We start from the raw sequence: 18,003 nt of genomic DNA, 5'->3' as shown, positions 1-18,003 counted from the left end.
GAGCCAAGTGGATATTAGAGGGAATCAAGGTACGAAATTTCCATCACCCCAAAAGACTCCGTCACTCTGCCCCTTCGTAGTCAAACACCACCCTTATCCCTGGGCAACTGTTAATCTGTTCTCCCTATGGTTTTTCCTTTTCCATAATGTCATGTAAATGGAATTATACAGTCTATAGCTTTTTGAATCTGACTGCTTTCATTTAACATAGTGCACTTGAAATTCATTCATGTTGTTGCATGAATCTGTAGTCCGTTACTCTTTTTTTTTTAAAGTTTTTATTTTATATTGGAGTATAGTTGATTTACAATGTTGTGTTAGTTTCAGGTGTACAGCAAAGTGATTCAGTCATATGTATACATGTATCAGTTCTTTTTCAGATTCTTTTCCCATAAAGGTTATTACAGAATATTGAGTAGAGTTCCCTGTGCAATACAGTATGTCCTTGTTGACTATCTATTTTATATATAGTAGTTTGAATCTGCTAATCCCAACCTCCTAATTTATCCTCCCTCCACCTTTCCTCTTTGGTAACCATAAGTTTGTTTTGTCCGTGAGTCTGTTTCTGTTTTGTAAATATGTTCATTTATATCATTTTTTTTTTTTAGATTCCACATATAAGTGATATCATGGTATTTGTCTTTCTCTATCCGACTTACTTCACTTAGTATGGTAATCTCTAGGTCCATCCATGTTGCTGCAGATGGCATTATTTCGTTCTTTTTTATGGCTGAGTAATATTCTGTTGTATAAATATACCACATCTTCATTGTTCATTCATGTGTCGATGGACATTTAGGTTGCTTCCATTTCTTGGCTATTGTAAATAGTGCTGCAGTGAACATTGGGGTTCATGTATCTTTTGGAATTGTGGTTTTCTCTGGATATATGCCCAGGAGTGGGATTGCTGGATCATATGGAAACTCCAGTTTTTTAAGGAACCTCCATACTGTTCTCCATAGTGGCTGTACCAATTTACATTCCCATAATCCATTACTCTTTATTGCTGAGTAGTATTTCATCATTTATTCACCTGTTGGAGGACATTGGGATGTTTCTAGCTTTTGGAGATTATGAGTAAAGCTGCAATAGACATTCACATATTGATTTTTGTGTGCAGATAGGTTTTCATTTCTCTTGTGAAAATAATTCAGCAGTCGTTTTCCTGTTGTAAAGGTGTTGAGTTCTTGCTATGTTCCAAGATTATTCTAAAAGTTTCCCACTGGATAAAACTCATTGAAGCCTCACACCAACCCCATAGCGTAGGAGCTGTTATTCTGATTTTAAGAATGGGAAAACCATGATTGAGATTAAGTAACTTGCCCAAGACGACAGCAGGGAAGTGATGGAGTTGAGATCTGAGCCCAAGTAGCCTCGTTCTAGAGCCAGCACTCCCAAACACCATGCTATGTACATCCATTATCCCATTTAATCCTCCCAGCTACAAAATGAGATAGATGATGTTATCCCCATTTTACAGATGAGAGAACCAAGACTCACAGGTGAAGTAACTGGTTCATAATCACATGTATGTGGTGGAGTTCAGATTGAAACCAAGCTCAGATTTACCTAAATTAATGCACCAAGTTAGTGCTCTTAGCTGCTCTCCTACACTTCTTCCACATATAAATTATTTCTAGTAAGTACTTCATTCTTAACTGTTCTCTAGTTGCTTTCAGGTGTGTTGATCTTGTCTCTTCCATATGTGTTCTCCTTTGTGTGTCACATGTCTGTGTCTCCTAGCGCTGAATGCAGCACCCAGTATGTAGTAAATACTTAGTAAATGCTGAATGAATGACAAACAGTGCAACTGATGTGTTCCTCTCCTTCCGGCTGTTGGAGTCTGGAGGGCTTTCCACCCATATCTCATGGTTTTTTAGGAAACCAATCTAAGGGAAACAAAATATCTTGCTTCTCTGCAATGGAACTTGCAACACACACGCGTGCGCGCACACACACACACACACACACACACACACACACACACACACACACACACACACACACACACACACACGCCTCAGACTCCCTACTCTCAATCTGGCTACTAGGCTGATAGAGGAAACCCAGTCTATTTCACTGCCCAAGAGCCCTGCACCACTAGTTAAGGAGAATGGGACCAGTCTGATGAGGCCAGCTTTGTGTGGATAATTCCCCTTTCCTGGATCCAGTGACTCTACTCAAGTCTATGCCTGTTGTTATCTTTCAAACAGTGGATGAGTCAGCAGCAGGGGAGACTGGCTTCTAACTTCAGCTTTTACGGTTCTCTTAACGGTCAGATCTAATCCCATGTTTTCCTTTTCTGTGGAGATGCAAACAGGCAAGTCCAGCTTTACTGACGAACATTTAATTCAGCACCTATTGATGTTCAACACTGTAAATGAGATATTAGACATGGCTTCTTTCCTCAAGGAGTCCCAGTCTAGTTAGAGATAAGACTGAGAGAATTAGAGGACACAAAGTCTACTCCTGAATGTTGAAGACCCAGAAACAGTGGTCTCTGATGGATTCACTGTCCGAGTCCCCTAGGGTGGTGTAGCCTCTTCCAGGTGTACAAACCTTGGTCTGGACACTCCAAGCAGAGCCCCCCTGCCTGCCTTTCCATACTTTTTTTCTGCAACTCATTTTACATTCCACAAACATGTATTGAATACTTACTATGTGCCAGGCACCGTGCTGGCCACTGCAGGTGATCCCATATGGTGGGAGGATAGAGTGTGGGTGCGGAAGGTGGTGAGAGATGAGGCAGGGTCCAGATCGTGAAAGTCATAAGCAGAGCCAAGAACTCTGGGCTTTGTCCTGGTGGAAATGAAGAGCCACTCCCCAGCTTGCACTTGAAGCTACAATTTAATGTTTCCCACATGCACCAAACTTCCCCATTTCCATGTCTGGGATTATGCTGCTGCCACTACCTGGATGCCAACTCCTTCCACTTCTCCCCCTTTTTTCACTTACTTAATTCCACTGGTTTTCAGAGGCACTGTCCATGTGTCACAGGATGCCACGTACCTACAGCACCTGTGATAACCCCTTTGGTGACACTCATCACCTGTAGGGAAATGAGCTGACCATGTTTCTTTTTTAAAAAAACTGAAGTAGAGTTGATTTACAATGTATTATTTCTGGCGTACAACAGAGTGATATATATATTCAGTTATATATACATATATGTATTCTTTTTCAGATTCTTTTCCATTATAGGTTATTACAAGATATTGAATATAGTTCTCTGTGTTATACAGTAGGACGTTGTTTTTTATCTATTTAAAAAATAGTGGTTCGTATCTGCTAATCCCAAGCTCCTAATTTATCCCTCCCTGCCTCTTTCCCCTTTGGTTACCGTAAGTTTGTTTTCTATGTCTGTGAGTCTGTTTGTTTTGTAAATAAGTTCATTTGTGTCACTTTTTAGATTCCACATATAAGAGATATATGATATTCGTCCGACTTCACTTAGTATGGTAATCTCTAGGTCCATCCATGTTGCTGCAAATGGCATTATTTCATTCTTTTTTTATGGCTGAGTAATATTCCATTGTGCATATATACCACATCTTCTTTATCCATTCCTCTGTCAGTGGACATTTAGGCTGCTCCATGTCTTGGCTACTGTAAATAGTGCTGCAGTGAACACTGGGGTGCATGTATCTTTTTGAATTATGGTTTTCTCCAGATATATACCCAGGAGTGGGATTGCTGGATCATATGGTAATTCTATTTTTAGTTTTTTAAGGAACCTCCATACTATTTTCCATAGTGGCTGCACCAATTTACATTCCCACCAACAGTGTAGGAGTGTTCCCTTTTCTCCACACCCTCTCCTTTATCATTTGTAAACTTTTTAAAGATGGCCATTCTGACCAGTGTGAGGTGATACCCCATTGTAGTTTTGATTTGCATTTCTCTGATAATTAGTGATTTTGAGCATCTTTTCATGTGCCTATTGGCCATCTGTATGTCTTCTTTGGAGAAATGTCTATTTAGGTCTTCTGCCCATTTTTTGATTTTTTTTTTTTTTTTGAGTTCTATGAGCTGATTGTATATCTTGGAAATTAAGCCCTTGTTGATCGCATCATTTGCAAATACTTTCTCCCAGTCCCCAGGTTGTCTTTTTGTTTTGTTTATGGTTTCCTTTGCTGTGCAAAAGCTTGTAAGTTTGATTAAGTCCCATTTATTTTTGCTTTTATGTCTATTGCCTTGGGAGACTGACGTAAGAAAATATTGCTACAATTTATCTCAGAGAATGTTTTGCCTATGTTCTCTTCTAGTTTCATGGTGTCATGTCTTATATTTAAGTATTTAAGCCATTTTGAGGTTTTTTTGTGCGTATGGTGAGGGTGTGTTCTATCTTCGTTGATTTACGTGCAGCTAGCTGCCCAGCTTTCCCAACACCATTTGCTGAAGAGACTACCCTTTCTCCTTTCTCCATTGTGTATTCTTGCCTCCTTTGTCGAAGACTGACCATAGGTGTGTGGGTTTATTTCTGGGCTCTCTACTCTGTTCCATTGATCCATATGTCTGTTTTTGTGCTAATACCATACTGTTTTGATTGCTGTAGCTTTGTAGTATTGTCTGAAGTTTGGAAGCGTTATGTCTCCAGCTTTGTTCTTTGTCCTTAGGATTGCTATGGCAATTCTGGGTCTGCTGACCATGTATCTTGTCTCCAATCAGATGCTTAGATCCATGTCTAATAAATGTCTATATCCCCTGCTCTTACAACATATGGGCCTGGTGCAAAACAGTTGCTTGATTAAAAAAAAAAAAGTTACTGAACTATTGAATTAATGATGGTGGACAGACCCAGCAATACCCTAAAGAAGCTATAGAAGCATCAGGGAGAAGAGACTGGAAATTGAAAGGGAGAGGGAAGACTAAATCAGGGACAGCTCCAGAGGACATGTGAAGCTGTTCTCACTTAATCTACAGAGATACTGTCTGGTCTCTCAGCTCTGCCCGAGTCACCCATTGCTCCTGATCCATGTAAAACACTTTGAACAGGGACAGGCACATACTATGCAACCGATAGATGTTATCTTCTTATTAGCAGAGGTCTTCAATCCTGCCACCAACTCTTTTCCCAGTTTTAGAAATAAATTAGGAGTTGTATTCTGTTTCTGGACCCTGATTCAAAAGCTTGACTGCTTAAGAAAGTGAGTCCTAGCCTGGAAAGTGAGGAGTTTGCCCTATGAGAGCATTTAATACAAATATTTGAGGAAAATTTTGTCCTTCTGTTTTTTGCTTTGGTGGATTTCTTTCATCCTATCTTACAAGTCACTAACTCTCTCTTCAGCTGTGTCTAGTCTGTTTAACCTATCCATTGAGATTTTTATTTCAATAACATTTTTCACTTGTAGAAGTCCTATGTGGTTCTTTTTCACCATATCTACCTGCTCATGTTTCTTTCTTTCTTTTTTTTGGCTGCCTTGGGTCTTTGTTGCTGTGCACGGGCTTTCTCTAGTTGCGGCAAGTGGGGGCTACTCTTTGTTGTGGTGTGCGGGCGTCTCATTGCAATGGCTTCTCTTGTTGTGGAGCACGGGCTCTAGGCATGCGGGCTTCAGTAGTTGTGTCTCGCGGGCTCTAGAGCACAGGCTCAATAGTTGGGGCACACGGGCTTAGTTGCTCAGCGGCATGTGGGATCTTCCTGGACCAGGGATCAAACCTGTGTCCCCTGCATTGGCAGGTGGATTCTTAACCACTGTGGCACCAGGTAAGTCCCTAACCTGCTCACGTTTCATAATCTCTGTTATGTGGATGCTAGTCTTTCTTTTAACTACTTGAACATTTTCAGCATTCTTACTTTTCAAATTGCTCTATATAATTTCTTCTTACATTAGTAATGAATTCTGTTGTTGGGCATGTGAACTCTTTGACCCGATAACACTGGAATTCCCCAGTTCTGTCTTTAAATCTGTGCTCTTGTCTATATTCTCTCATGTCCTTAGTGATCTCATCCAGTCTCATGGGTTCAAATACTATACCCATACCTGTGACATCCAAATTTATATCTCCAGCATAGATATCCTCTATTAACCCTAATTTATCCAACTGTCTACCCAATATCTTCACATGGTCTGTACAAAACTGAATTCCTTAATCTTCCCCACAAAACTCTTGTCTAACTTTGGTCTTCCCATCTGGGTTAATAGCAACTCCCTCCTTCTAATTACTCAGGTCAAAAAATCCTAGAGTAATCTTGACTCCTGTTAAAACAGGTCGGATCATGTTATTCCTCTGCTTAAAACCAGTGACTTGCAATGACACATAAAGCGCCACAACAAAAATAAACAAAACAAACACCCAAAAAGCTACACAATCTGGTTCACTTCTCTGGCTTCATCTCCTAATATTCCTCCTCTTGCTTACACCTCTTCAGCCAAAGTGGCCTCCTGTGTTTTGAAACATTCAGTATGCTTCTGCCTTAGGGCATCTACCTTTGCTGTTCCATAATGCCATGTAAATAGAATCATATAGTACATAGCCTTCGGAGTCTGACTTCTTTCATTTACCATATGGGGGAAAGGGAAAAACTATAGAAAGAACAGATCAGAGGTGGCCAAGGGTTAAGGGTGGTGTTTGTTTGACTACAAAGGGGCAGAGTGAGGGAGTCTTTTGGGGGTGATGGAAGTTTTGTACCTTGATTGTTGTGGTGGCTGTATGACTCTATGCATTTGTCAACATTCACAGAACTGTACACTGAAGAATGAATTTCATTGTATGTAAATTTAAAAAAAAGCAAAACAAAATCACAAACAACGGTTGCAAGTTTCAGGAAAAACTAAATGCAACATTGTGGAGAGGTGGGGAAGCAGGGAATACACTCAGACACACACAAGGATCCTGAGTGAAAAGAGGTTCACTTTATCCAGCAGTGAATGAGCTGCTTCTCAAAATACATCTGATATAAAACTGTTCGAAGTTAGCTGGACTCTAGCTGCATGAAAGACAGAAGGAGAGTTGACAGGCATGTCTGATTGCTCACCTGCTTCTAAGAAATTACAGTCTCTGCTAGAACCAAATGCTCCAGGTTTAGTGACCCAGTATTTGAGATGACTGGTGTCTGATAATGTTCTAGGAAACCCTGTGTTCAGTGGAGTCCTGTTCCAAAGGGAATGCTCAGTTTCACGCTGGTACAACTCTCACCAAAGCTCCACGAAGCTTACTTCGACGAACTTTAGGATCAGTGCTCACCAGAGGGCTGACTTTGTGGTTTAGATTATTCTTCCTTTCCCAGGAAGGTCAATTATCAACTCTGAACATCTGCTGACTGTGCATCTTTCCTGGTCAAATGTATCATGTTAATAAAATTCATCAACCATAAAACCTAGTGATGGATTGTTTCTCCCCTCACCTTGCTGTGGTGGAAAGAAAGAAAGATAAAGACAACCTAGGACTTGAGAAGATCTGACCCAGAGTTATAGTTAGGCTTCAGAGCTGTCCAAATGAGCCTGGTTCTATAAAGAAGAACCACACCACAGACCTATTCTCATAAACAACTTTTATTTTTGTCCTCAGTATGTGCCCTTGAAGACTCCCAAATGCCCGGAGTTTCTGACTCTCCTTGGACCAGAGGTATAAGCATTGTACGAACACTCAACCTTGGCTCATCGCTCTCCTGAGGGGCTAAGTCTGAAGGCCTCAGAGAGAGGGAGCTGACACTCATGCCTCGTTCCAAGAGGGGTAACACAGTGAACAAAGAATTAGTAAAACACAGACTCAGTCTGTAGAGGGCTTCAAATATACATATTCTATATATATAAACCTGTTATATAGGATTTCAACTTATTGGCTTCCTTGTGATTTGTAATTAAAGTACAAATGATATCGATGTTGTACACTGCTGATTTCCCCTTCTCAGCCCCCCTCCCTCCCCAACATAAATAACATCACAAAGGTCAGGTGATCCTAAGAGTTTTTGTTGTAAATATTTTGTTTTTAAAATCAATCATTTCCCCTTCCTCCCCCGCAAACTACCTGTGAGAGTTGGGATCGGAGCAGCATGGAACGGACAAGGCTGGGGGCAGCATGGAGATCTAGTGGGGAGAGCGCGGAACATTGCTTCTCACTGACTGGCACCAGATGGGCTTCTGCATTTCCACTGACAACAGAGGCTACGACGGGAAGCAGAGAATGTGCGATGCGGTTTCGCCCTCCGCCGAAGTGGAGGAGGCTGGCTGGACCACTGAGAAAAGCCCTAAAGGCATCGAGGTTTTGGAGACAGAGCACAGCTCCAGAAATGTCTTGGCTCAGTATTTACATGATATCTTTAGGCTGCATTTTCCTTTTAAGAAATTTATGTTTCTGAGGTTGGCTGGGGGAAAAGAAGGAACTTAAAAACCAAAACAAACCAATTCCCACATATGTAAAAGTCCTGTTATATGTCTTACTCAGTTACTGTCACACACATCATTAAAAGTAGATACTGACAATGATTGGTTTCTTATTCCTTTTTTGAAGAGCATGAGAAAAGAGAGACAGGAGAAAAGGGAGGAGTGAGCTAAGGAGAGCGCCGGCCCTTCTTCAGAATTAAGTGACACTGGATGGTCTGGATTCGGTTCTTGGCTGGGACAAACTCGGGCTGCAGCTTCAGTGTAGATTCGTACCACACCAGTGCTTTTTCAAACTCTTCCTGTGAGGGGCAGAGGGACAAAAGTGAGAGGGGTACTACCACCAGACTAAATATATATGGTGACTTCTTTTTCTTTGAAAAGCACATCTGTGGTAGTGACAATCCTGCAGTATTTTCTTAGTGGATCTAAATCTCTAAGGTCTGGAGGAAACAACTACCTCCATCCCCAAGGCATGAGATAACAAAGAAAATTATGGCAGAGCCCAAGAACTGGAGGGAAAGGGGAGATCAAGTTTACAGAGATTTGGCCCAACAATAGGAGTAATTGTGGTAGCGACAGTAAGAACCAACATTACTGAGTACCTGCTGTGTGCCAGGCACAGTGCTAGGCGCTTTATGGAATCCCTTCCTTTAGTCCTCACAGAAACCTCTAGAACTATGTCTGGCAAAAGCTTATTTTGCATCTGCCTGAATTTTCTGCTGTTAACTGGAAAGATGGAAGTCATGTCAGGTATCTCAATTAGACTTGTAAATTCTGAAACAGTTTCTTATTCTCCCTAACACTTGAAAATACGAACACAGTTTGGAAATGATCACTGCCATAGTGAAGGCGTTAATCTTTTACTTAGACTAATACTCTCAAAGAAGAGCCCAAATCTACTGCTTAAATGGCTCCTTCTGGCCAAATGAGAGGCAGAATATCTCATTCACAGCAGCAAATTTTGCATTTACTGGGGATGAAAATAGATTCTTCAGTTTTAAGAAGCAGAGAGGGAAATCTGCACATTCAGCAAGACCTACCTGGCCAAAATTATATTTCCTGCCTTTGAAATCATGGATAACACATAAAACTTAGAGCCCGAAGCTGCTCATTCTATTAACCTTTACTGAGAGTACCGTGGGAAGAACCTCACGTGGGACCCCAAGCTTTGGATGAAAGTGGATGGCACAATTCTCGTTAAATTCGGCTATGACAGCTTCTGGGGGACCCCTGGGACTTTAAGTTCTGAAATTGGCCCTTGTTCTGAGCAAGATGGCTTTGCCATTTTATCTGTAAATGGTATCCCATGAAACTAGTGGCATTCCATCATTCATCAAAGCTTTGATGAGCACCTACTATGTGCCAAACCCTGTGAAGTGCTAGGAACAGGGAGATGAAGAGCAGTCTCTTTCCTAAGGAGCTCCTGGTCTAGGGGGAGAGACTAATACTTGAAACAAAAATTATAAAACAAGGTGAAAGTACAACAGGAGAAATCTGCACAGGGCATCATGAGTGCAACCGTAGGGACCTAGCCCAACCTTGCAGTAAGAAAGCACGAGAGTGTGTCCGTCCACGTGGAGGGTTAGGTAAGGTTTCCTGGAACAGGTGACGTCTCTAGAAAACTGCAGGTAAATCTGACTCTATTACTGTTAAAAACTCAAGGTGAGGAACTACATAGTTGCAAATACGTGGATGAATTTCCTGTATTATTTAAAAAACTCACAAACCCCTTACCTATAAAATATACCTTTGGTGGAGAGCTAACAATTTTAGACGCAAAACTTACAGGAAACTGGAGGACACTGACACAGTCAAAGAGGGTTTGAAATCAAAGAAGATGTGCCCGAGAGAAGGCGGCAGAGCTGGTTTGCTCCGCTCACAGGCCAACCTCACCATCGCCACGTAGACGTTGCCCAGCGTGAAGTGGTTCACAGCAAAGTGTGGCGCGATCTCCACTGCCATGGTGGCCACGATGACGGCATCGTTCCAGAGCTTGGCGTTGTGCAGGATGTTGGCCAGGCTAATGAGGGGCACGTCCTGGGGGAGGAAGGAGAACGCGAGAAGGGAAGAGCTTTCATTCTCGGCTCTGGTGATCGTAAGTAACGTGGTCAGCGTTTCCTGGTGAATGGCAGAGTCGTGCAACTCGGCGCGGGAGGCTGCCGTCTGCTACGGGTCTGTGACGGGAGGGGCGCGCACCAGCCTATCCAAGCAGTGCTTCTTTCGCTGAGTGAGACTTGCCTCAACAAACAAACAAACATGTCAGCTGCGTAAAAACCTGCTGAGTGCGGTTGTTGGCTTCCATCCTGGTGCAAGCTCCTGGTCGCGCTGCAGCTTGGTAAGGGAAGTTGGTGGCCCGACGCTCTGCACAGCCCACACTCTGGGGCATGCTGTCACAGAGCCAAGGGGTTTTCTGCAAGGACCGCCGCGCTGCCTGAGGCAGCGGCTGGCAAGCTGTGGCCCACAGGCCAGTCCAGCCTGCTGTCTGCTTTTGTAACTTTTTATTGGACCACACCATTCCCATTCCCTTAGGTATTTCTGTGGCTGTTTTCACGCTATCATGGCAGAACTGAGTGGCTGCAACAGAGCCTGTCTGGCCTCAGACCCTAAATTTGTACCACCTGGCCCTTTACAGAAAAAGTTCCCTGACCCCTGATCCAGAGTCTTCACCCTTCCCTATCGCCTAGCAGTACAGAGCACAGAATGATGGGTTGAATAAGTAGCAGTATTATTATCACAAATATTTATTAATATCACAAATATTTATTCCCTTTAAATGTGTTACCTGAGCAACTGCTATCTATATTGCATTGTTCTATATCACTGGGTTCTTCTATAGGAGATACAGAAGAAACAGAAAACATGACCCATCTTTGTCCTTGCTGGACACCCACAGAGTGCATGTCATTAATAAGGTCACAGAGGTTTAAGAATTTGCCTAAGATCACAAACCTAGTGAGAGGCAGAGCTGCATTTCGAACTTGGCAATGCCTGCTCCTGATATAATGTTTTACAGTGATCTTGAAGCCCTTCCCTGATGTTCCATCTTGCTGAGGTAGGGAACGCACAACAGTGGGTGTAATTCACAGGCTTGTGGTGGCACAAGTGGGGTCATAAGTTTTTCCGCCCTACCTTAGCCTTTTGCCATTTTCTTATAGGCTGAGCATGAGGAAGGTTGTTGAAACCTCAGAATAAACCACTGGGCAAAGGAAAGGACTGAGGGATGGGAATTCACACCTCTGAGTCCCACTCACCTTCATTTGGTGTGGAGCATAGTGCAGGGCCTGGCGTAGGCAGTCAATCGCCTTCTTTCCTTGGCCTTTCACTCTCCAATAGAGGGCTGCCATGCTGGAAAGGACCCAGGACGTCTGGTTCTACAAAGGAATGGTCAGCTAAGGCTGATGTTTCTTAAATAACACACTAATTTACCACCAAGATTAAGAACAGTAACACAAGTAACACAAGTTAATGACCATTTAACTGAGTACTTACCTGGTCCTGGTGGTCTGCTGTACACTTATGTTCATCCTCTTATTAATCCTAATAACAACCCTATAAGCTTGATTCTACTATTGCAGCCTTTTTATAGATAAGAAAACTATGATCCAGAGAGGTTAAATATCTTGTCCAAATCCACTCAATTACTAAGTAGCAGAACTATATTTCATGCCCATGTTCTTTTTTTTTTTTTTTTTTTTTTAAATAAATTTATTTATTTATTCTTGGCTGCGTTGGGTCTTTGTTGCCGCGCACTGGCTTTCTCTAGTTGTGGTGAGCGGGGGCTGCTCTTTGTTGCGGTGCGCGGGCTTCTCACTGCAGTGGCTTCTCTTGTTGTGGTGCATGGGCTCTAGGCGCCGCAGGCTTCAGTAGTTGTGGCACGTGGGCTTAGTAGTTGTGTCTCACGGGCTCCAGAGCGCAGGCTCAGTAGTTGTGGTGCACGGGCTTAGTTGCTCCGTGACATGTGGGATCTTCCCGGATCAGGGCTCGAACCCATGTCCCCTGCATTGGCAGGCGGATTCTTAACCACTGCGCCACCAGGGAAGCCCCCCATGTTCTTTTATATTTAAATTTACTTATCTTTTTGAACAGGTAATTCATTCACATTTCAAAAACCAGAAATTATATATAGTTATACAAAGAAAAACCTCCCTGCCATCCTTGTCACTATTATATACAAGTAAACACTATTTTTAGTTTCTTATGTAACCTTCTAGGATTTCTTTATGCTTTATATAAGCAAATTTGAATACAGACTTATCTCTCACTCCTGCTTTATAAGCCTATTACTTATATAAGAGATAACATTCACCTGCACTTTGCTTTTTTCACTAAACAGTACACCTTAGAGATCTTTCTGCATCAGTGTGTAGAAAGCCTCTTCATTCCTTTGTTATCAGCTGCATAGTATTTCATTGTTTGGAAGTACCATTATTTACTTAACTAGGTCCTTATTAATGAATATTCCTCTCTCCCCCAATTCTTCACTATTAAAAACAATGCTACAAACATGACTTTGTATAGGTGTAATTTTGCGTCTGTGCAGCGCATCTGTAGGATACATTTCCAGTGTGGACATGCTATATCAAGGGGATACACGTTAGTTTGATAGAAATCACCACGCTGCCTTCCATAGGACTGTAGCAATGTAATATCCCACCAGAAATATACACATGTCCCTGTTTCTTTATGGCCTCACCAAGGAGTCTGTTATTAAACTCTGGGATCTTTGATAGGTGAAAATGCGGTTTAAATCTGCATTTCCCTTCTTATGAATGGAGCTGACCATCCTTTCATGTTTGACAGCCTTTTGTATTTCTTTTCTGTGAACGACCTGTTCTTATATTGTTAATTTTTCTGTGAGGTCTTTAGCTTATCTATATGAGAAAGCTCTTTAGGTATAAGGGAGATTAGTCCCTTGCCTGTATATGAATTACAGATACATTCCCCCAGGCTTCTCAAGTCTGCCTTTGGACTTACGGTGCTTTGTGTGATATAAAGGTTTTAATTTCTACGTAGTTCAGTGCTTTGTGTGATATAAAGGTTTTAATTTCTACATAGTTCAGTTCATTAATCTATTTCTGATGGCTTCTGGATTTTCAGTTAGGAAGGTCTTGTTTACTCCAAGGTTATCAAGAATTTTTACCATGTTTTTTTTCCCCAGAACATTTGTAGTTTCATTTTTCACATTTAAACCTTTGATCCACTTAAAATTTAACTTGCTGTAAAAGATATGGCTCCAATTTAATTTTTTTTCCAGATGGCTACTAAGTTGTCTCAATAATAGTTAATGAGTAATTCCTCTCTCCCCCACTGTGATGCTACCTTTATCATATACAAAACTTTAGTACTTAATTTAGGTCTAATGTTGGGTTAATTTAGGTTTAATTTTGCATTTTCCTGTCTATTTCATTCTGATGGGCGGTCTCTAACTCCCAGCCATTACAGATGAGGCATCAGAAAACTTACCCTGCTTCCTATCTTCTTGCTGTCTTCCGATCTATTTTTTTGGTAATTTTATCATTTTTCATTGTCGGGGCACATAGCATTTATATTCTATCACCCAATTTCCTGCCTTTGTTTTTGTATTGGTTCTACAGTTAAATATAGTCCTTGATCACTGACATTACTTTTGTGTGGCTTCCCTAGTCATCTCCTGGTTGGCTGAAGTTTATCTTCTAGTCGTTTTCTTAAGAAGGGCTGATGGGAAAATTATTCTCTGAGATTGTTGTTATGGGCTGAACTGTGTCCCCCCCAAATTCATATGTTGGAAGTCTCCAATCTCTAGTTCCTCAGAATGTAACTATTTAGAAATCAAGTCTTTAAAGAGCTGATTAAGTTAAAATGAGGCCATTATTGTGGGGCCCTAATCTAATCTAACTGGATTCATGTGAAGGATTTATAGGAGAGGAAGAGATAAATCAGGGTCGTGTGTGCGGAGGGATGACGGCGAGAGGTGCCAACAGGGAGGCCAACTGCAAACCAAGGAGCAAGCCCTCAGAGGAAAACAACCCTGCTGGCACCTGGATCCCTGACTTGTAGCCTCCAGAACTGTGAGAAAATAAATTTCTATTGTTTAAGCCACCCCATCTATAGTATTTTGTTATGGCACCCCTAGCAAAGACATACAATCATATAAGTTCAAAACTTTCTGTCTATAGCTTTTATGCCTGAAGCACAGCTGGCTGGATATAAAACCATGGCTCATGCTTTCTTTCCTTGAATAATTTGCTGGTACTGTTCCATTGCCTCTTGGTTTGAACGGGTGCTGCACAGAAATCTGAAGCTAGCCTGATGTGTTCCTCCTTCTTTATGACTTGATTCTTCTGACTGGCTTCCCAAAAGGACCCTTTGTTTAAGAAACTAAACTTACCTTTCTTTAATGCCAATATCTGACACATACTGAAGAACATATTTATATATATACACACACAACACGTATGTAATTATATAAAATATACATGTACGCAGTAAAGCATAAAATAATGAATATTCCAGAAACCGCTACCCTGCTAAAGAATGAACCTGCTTCTCCTGTATGTTCTTACACTATGCCATCCTCTTGTCTTTTCTCCAGAGGCACACGCTATCCCAAGTGTTGTCTTTATTATTCCACTGCTCTTTTTAAACACCATTCTATCACTTACACACACGTATTTGCTCCAACAATACACTACTTAGTTTACTTCTTCCTCTGCATTATAAACATGGTGACGGAGCCTTCTGGGACTCGGTGTTTTTATTTAGCCCTCTAAGATTCACCCATTTTGCTGTATGTAGTTTCAGTTCATTCAATTTCCTTGCTGCACAATTAAATGTCCATGAAGTGGATATACTATAACGTATTTATGCATTTTCTGTAAATGGGAGGGTTTGAGTTATTTCCTGTTTTTAAGTTAGCTTCCCGTTGCCAATAGATGTACAAAGAGGTTCTCTAGTCTAGATACCTAGGAGTGGAACTGCTGGGTCAGAGGATGCGCAAATGTCCAACGTAACAAGAGAAAGCCAAATTGCTTCCTAAAGGTGTTATGACAAGTTTCAGTGCTATCAGCAATGTTTAAAAGTGCCTCTTGCTTTATATCCTTTCTAACTCTTGGTATTATCAGTGGGGATAAAACAGTATCTTACTGTAGCCTTTATTTGCGTTTCCTGATTATTAGTGAGATTGAGAATTGTTTCTTGTGTTTATTGGTCATACATATCTTTTTTCTGTGAAATGTCTGTTAATATCTTTTATACATTTTTCTATTTTATTATTTATCTTTCTCATCACTTTATTTACATGCTCTGCATATTAATCCTTGTAGGTTAAATGTGTTAAATGAATTTTCTCTCACTCTGGCTTCTTTAATTTTAAAAATGTCTTTAATTAAAAAATTTTAACCTTTAATGTAGTTGAACTTAATAACATTCTCTTCTCTAGCTTGTGCTTATATATCTTCTTTAAGAAATCTTTTTGTACTTCAAGGCCAGAGAGATCATCTCCCACAGTTTATTTTAATTTTTAAAGTATTTTTGATACTTGAGTCCTTAATTCACATGGAGTTCATTTTTTGTGTATGATGTGAGGTGAGGATTGACATTAACTAATTGCCCCAGCAAGCTTTCTGAATAGTCCCCCGTCTCCCCCCGTTGATCTTCCACAGCTCTGTGTACACTACAGACTTTCTGGGCTTCCTATTTAGTCCCCCTCATTATTTTTGCTTATTTCTTGAGCAAATGGCATAATGTCTTGTTTTGTAATTTTTCATAAAAGGCAATTCTCACAACCTATTCTTCTTTTCAAGAGTGTTGTCTGTTTTACCCTTCCATATTAATGTAAAGATCTGCTTTCTAAGTGCCATAAAAAACCCTGTTGTTATTTTGATTACAACAGGATTGACTCTATCAATCAAATTGGGGAAAACTGACATGTTTATGGTGTGTGTCTTCTTATCCATGAACATTACATATCTTTCTGTTTATTTAGGTCTTTTAAAATGTCTTTCAATAAAGTTTTATCACTTTTTGCACCTAAGTCTCATGACTTTTTTGTTAGATTTAGTACTGGGAACTTTATATTTTTGTAACAAAGTAAATACATGTTAAAAATTATGTTTTCTAATATTTATTGCTGCTGTACAGAAATGCAACTTATTTTTATTTATTGACTTTACAGGCAGCCACCTTGATAAAAACATTGTTATTTCTAAATATTTGTCTGTAGATCCTTTTAGGTTTGCTATGTAGATAATCACATCATTTCTGAATAACATTTTTTTTCTTCCTAATACTTATGCCATTACTTTCTTTTTCTTGATTTACTATACTTGTTAGGACTTTTAGTACAATGCTGAAAAGAAGTGGTAGTGGTGGGCATTCTTTTTCCTGATTGCAAAGAATTATTTTAAATATTTCCCCCATTAACAGTTATCTTTGATGAAGATGTTTTGTTGATTCTTCTCATCAAAATAAGGAAATCCTTGTCTATTCTTAATTTGCATTAGCTTTGTATCATGAATGTACTGAATTTTATCAGATGCAATCTACTAAAATGATTTCATAATTTTTCTCCTTTAATTTGGTTGATGAAATTTAAGATTTTCCTAAAGTTAGACTGTTTAGATTGGTATTTCTGGGATAAACCCAACTGGTCAAGGTGCATCTTTTATATATATATATATATATATATATATATATATATATATAAATAAAATGTTAACAGACTGAATCCAAAGGCATGCATATATGTTCAGTCTGTTAATATTTTGTTATGGTTTTGATACCTATGTTTGTGAGTGAGATTAACCTATAATTTTTCTTTCTCATAAGGTCTTTGTCTAGTTTTGTTTTCAGGGTTACACTAGTCTCTAGGAATTAATTGGGAAGTTGTTCCTTTTTCTATAGTCCAGAAGAACCTGATGGTGTATTTTTCAAAAGTTTGGTAGAATTCACCTGCAAAATTAACAGTTTGTTTTATTCTTGGTGAGATTTTTTTTTAAACCTACTGCTTCAATCTATTTGAGAGTTATAAGACCCACATCAGTTTGGGTAAAATAATTTTTTTCTAGAAATTTGTGTTCTTTACCTATTTTCAAATTTATTGGCATAAAATTGTTAACTGTATCCTTATCTCTTTAGTCTGATATAGCTGTAGTTTTGTTTCCACTTTTACCCCAATATTGGTTATTTGTGCTTTCTTTTTTCTTAATTTTGCCAGAGGTTAATTTTACTAGTCATTTCAAAGAAACAATTTTTGGAGTGTTGATCTCCATTCTGTCTTTGTTTTCTACTTCACTGATTTCTGCACCTAATAACAGAACCCAAAAATACACAAATCAAAAACTGATAGAACTAAAATAAGATATAAAAAAATTCAAAATTACAGCTGTAGATTTCAACATACCTCTCAGTAACTGATAGAAGTAGACAAAAAAAAAAATCAGTAAATATAAAGAATATATAAAGAGTATTATCAACCAACTTGACTTAAATGACATTTCTAGAACAGTCTAACAACAGCAGAAGATGCATTCTTTTCTGGTGCTTACGGAACATTTATCAAGACAGATCATATTCTGGGGCATAAAACAAGTCTGAATAAGTTTAAAATAATTCAAATCATACAAAGTATACTGATTTACCACAGTGTAATTAAATTAGAAATCAATTAAAGCAAGATATCTGGAAAATACCCAATAGTTAG

The 18,003-nt window shown here is 39.8% G+C and overlaps 1 protein-coding gene across 2 annotated transcripts in view; it reads right to left on the bottom strand.

Moving 5' to 3' along the window:
• Positions 1-7,477: 7,477 nt before the first annotated feature.
• The window catches only part of TTC17 (tetratricopeptide repeat domain 17), a 149,961-nt gene continuing 139,435 nt past the window's right edge, over positions 7,478-18,003 (bottom strand). For both annotated transcript variants that reach the window (XM_068555759.1, XM_068555760.1), the window contains 3 exons: positions 11,576-11,695; positions 10,218-10,361; positions 7,478-8,623 (listed from right to left, as the gene is read on the bottom strand). In XM_068555759.1, coding sequence (XP_068411860.1) covers positions 8,492-8,623; positions 10,218-10,361; positions 11,576-11,695 — 396 coding nt within the window. In that variant the 3' untranslated portion in view covers positions 7,478-8,491. The remainder of the gene's footprint in view (positions 8,624-10,217; positions 10,362-11,575; positions 11,696-18,003) is intronic.

Source organism: Eschrichtius robustus, chromosome 11 (genome assembly GCF_028021215.1).
Source record: "Eschrichtius robustus isolate mEscRob2 chromosome 11, mEscRob2.pri, whole genome shotgun sequence".
In the NCBI taxonomy this organism is placed as follows: domain Eukaryota; kingdom Metazoa; phylum Chordata; class Mammalia; order Artiodactyla; family Eschrichtiidae; genus Eschrichtius; species Eschrichtius robustus.
Note: the sequence above shows the minus strand (reverse complement) of the source record. Positions and strands in the feature narration are given on the sequence as shown.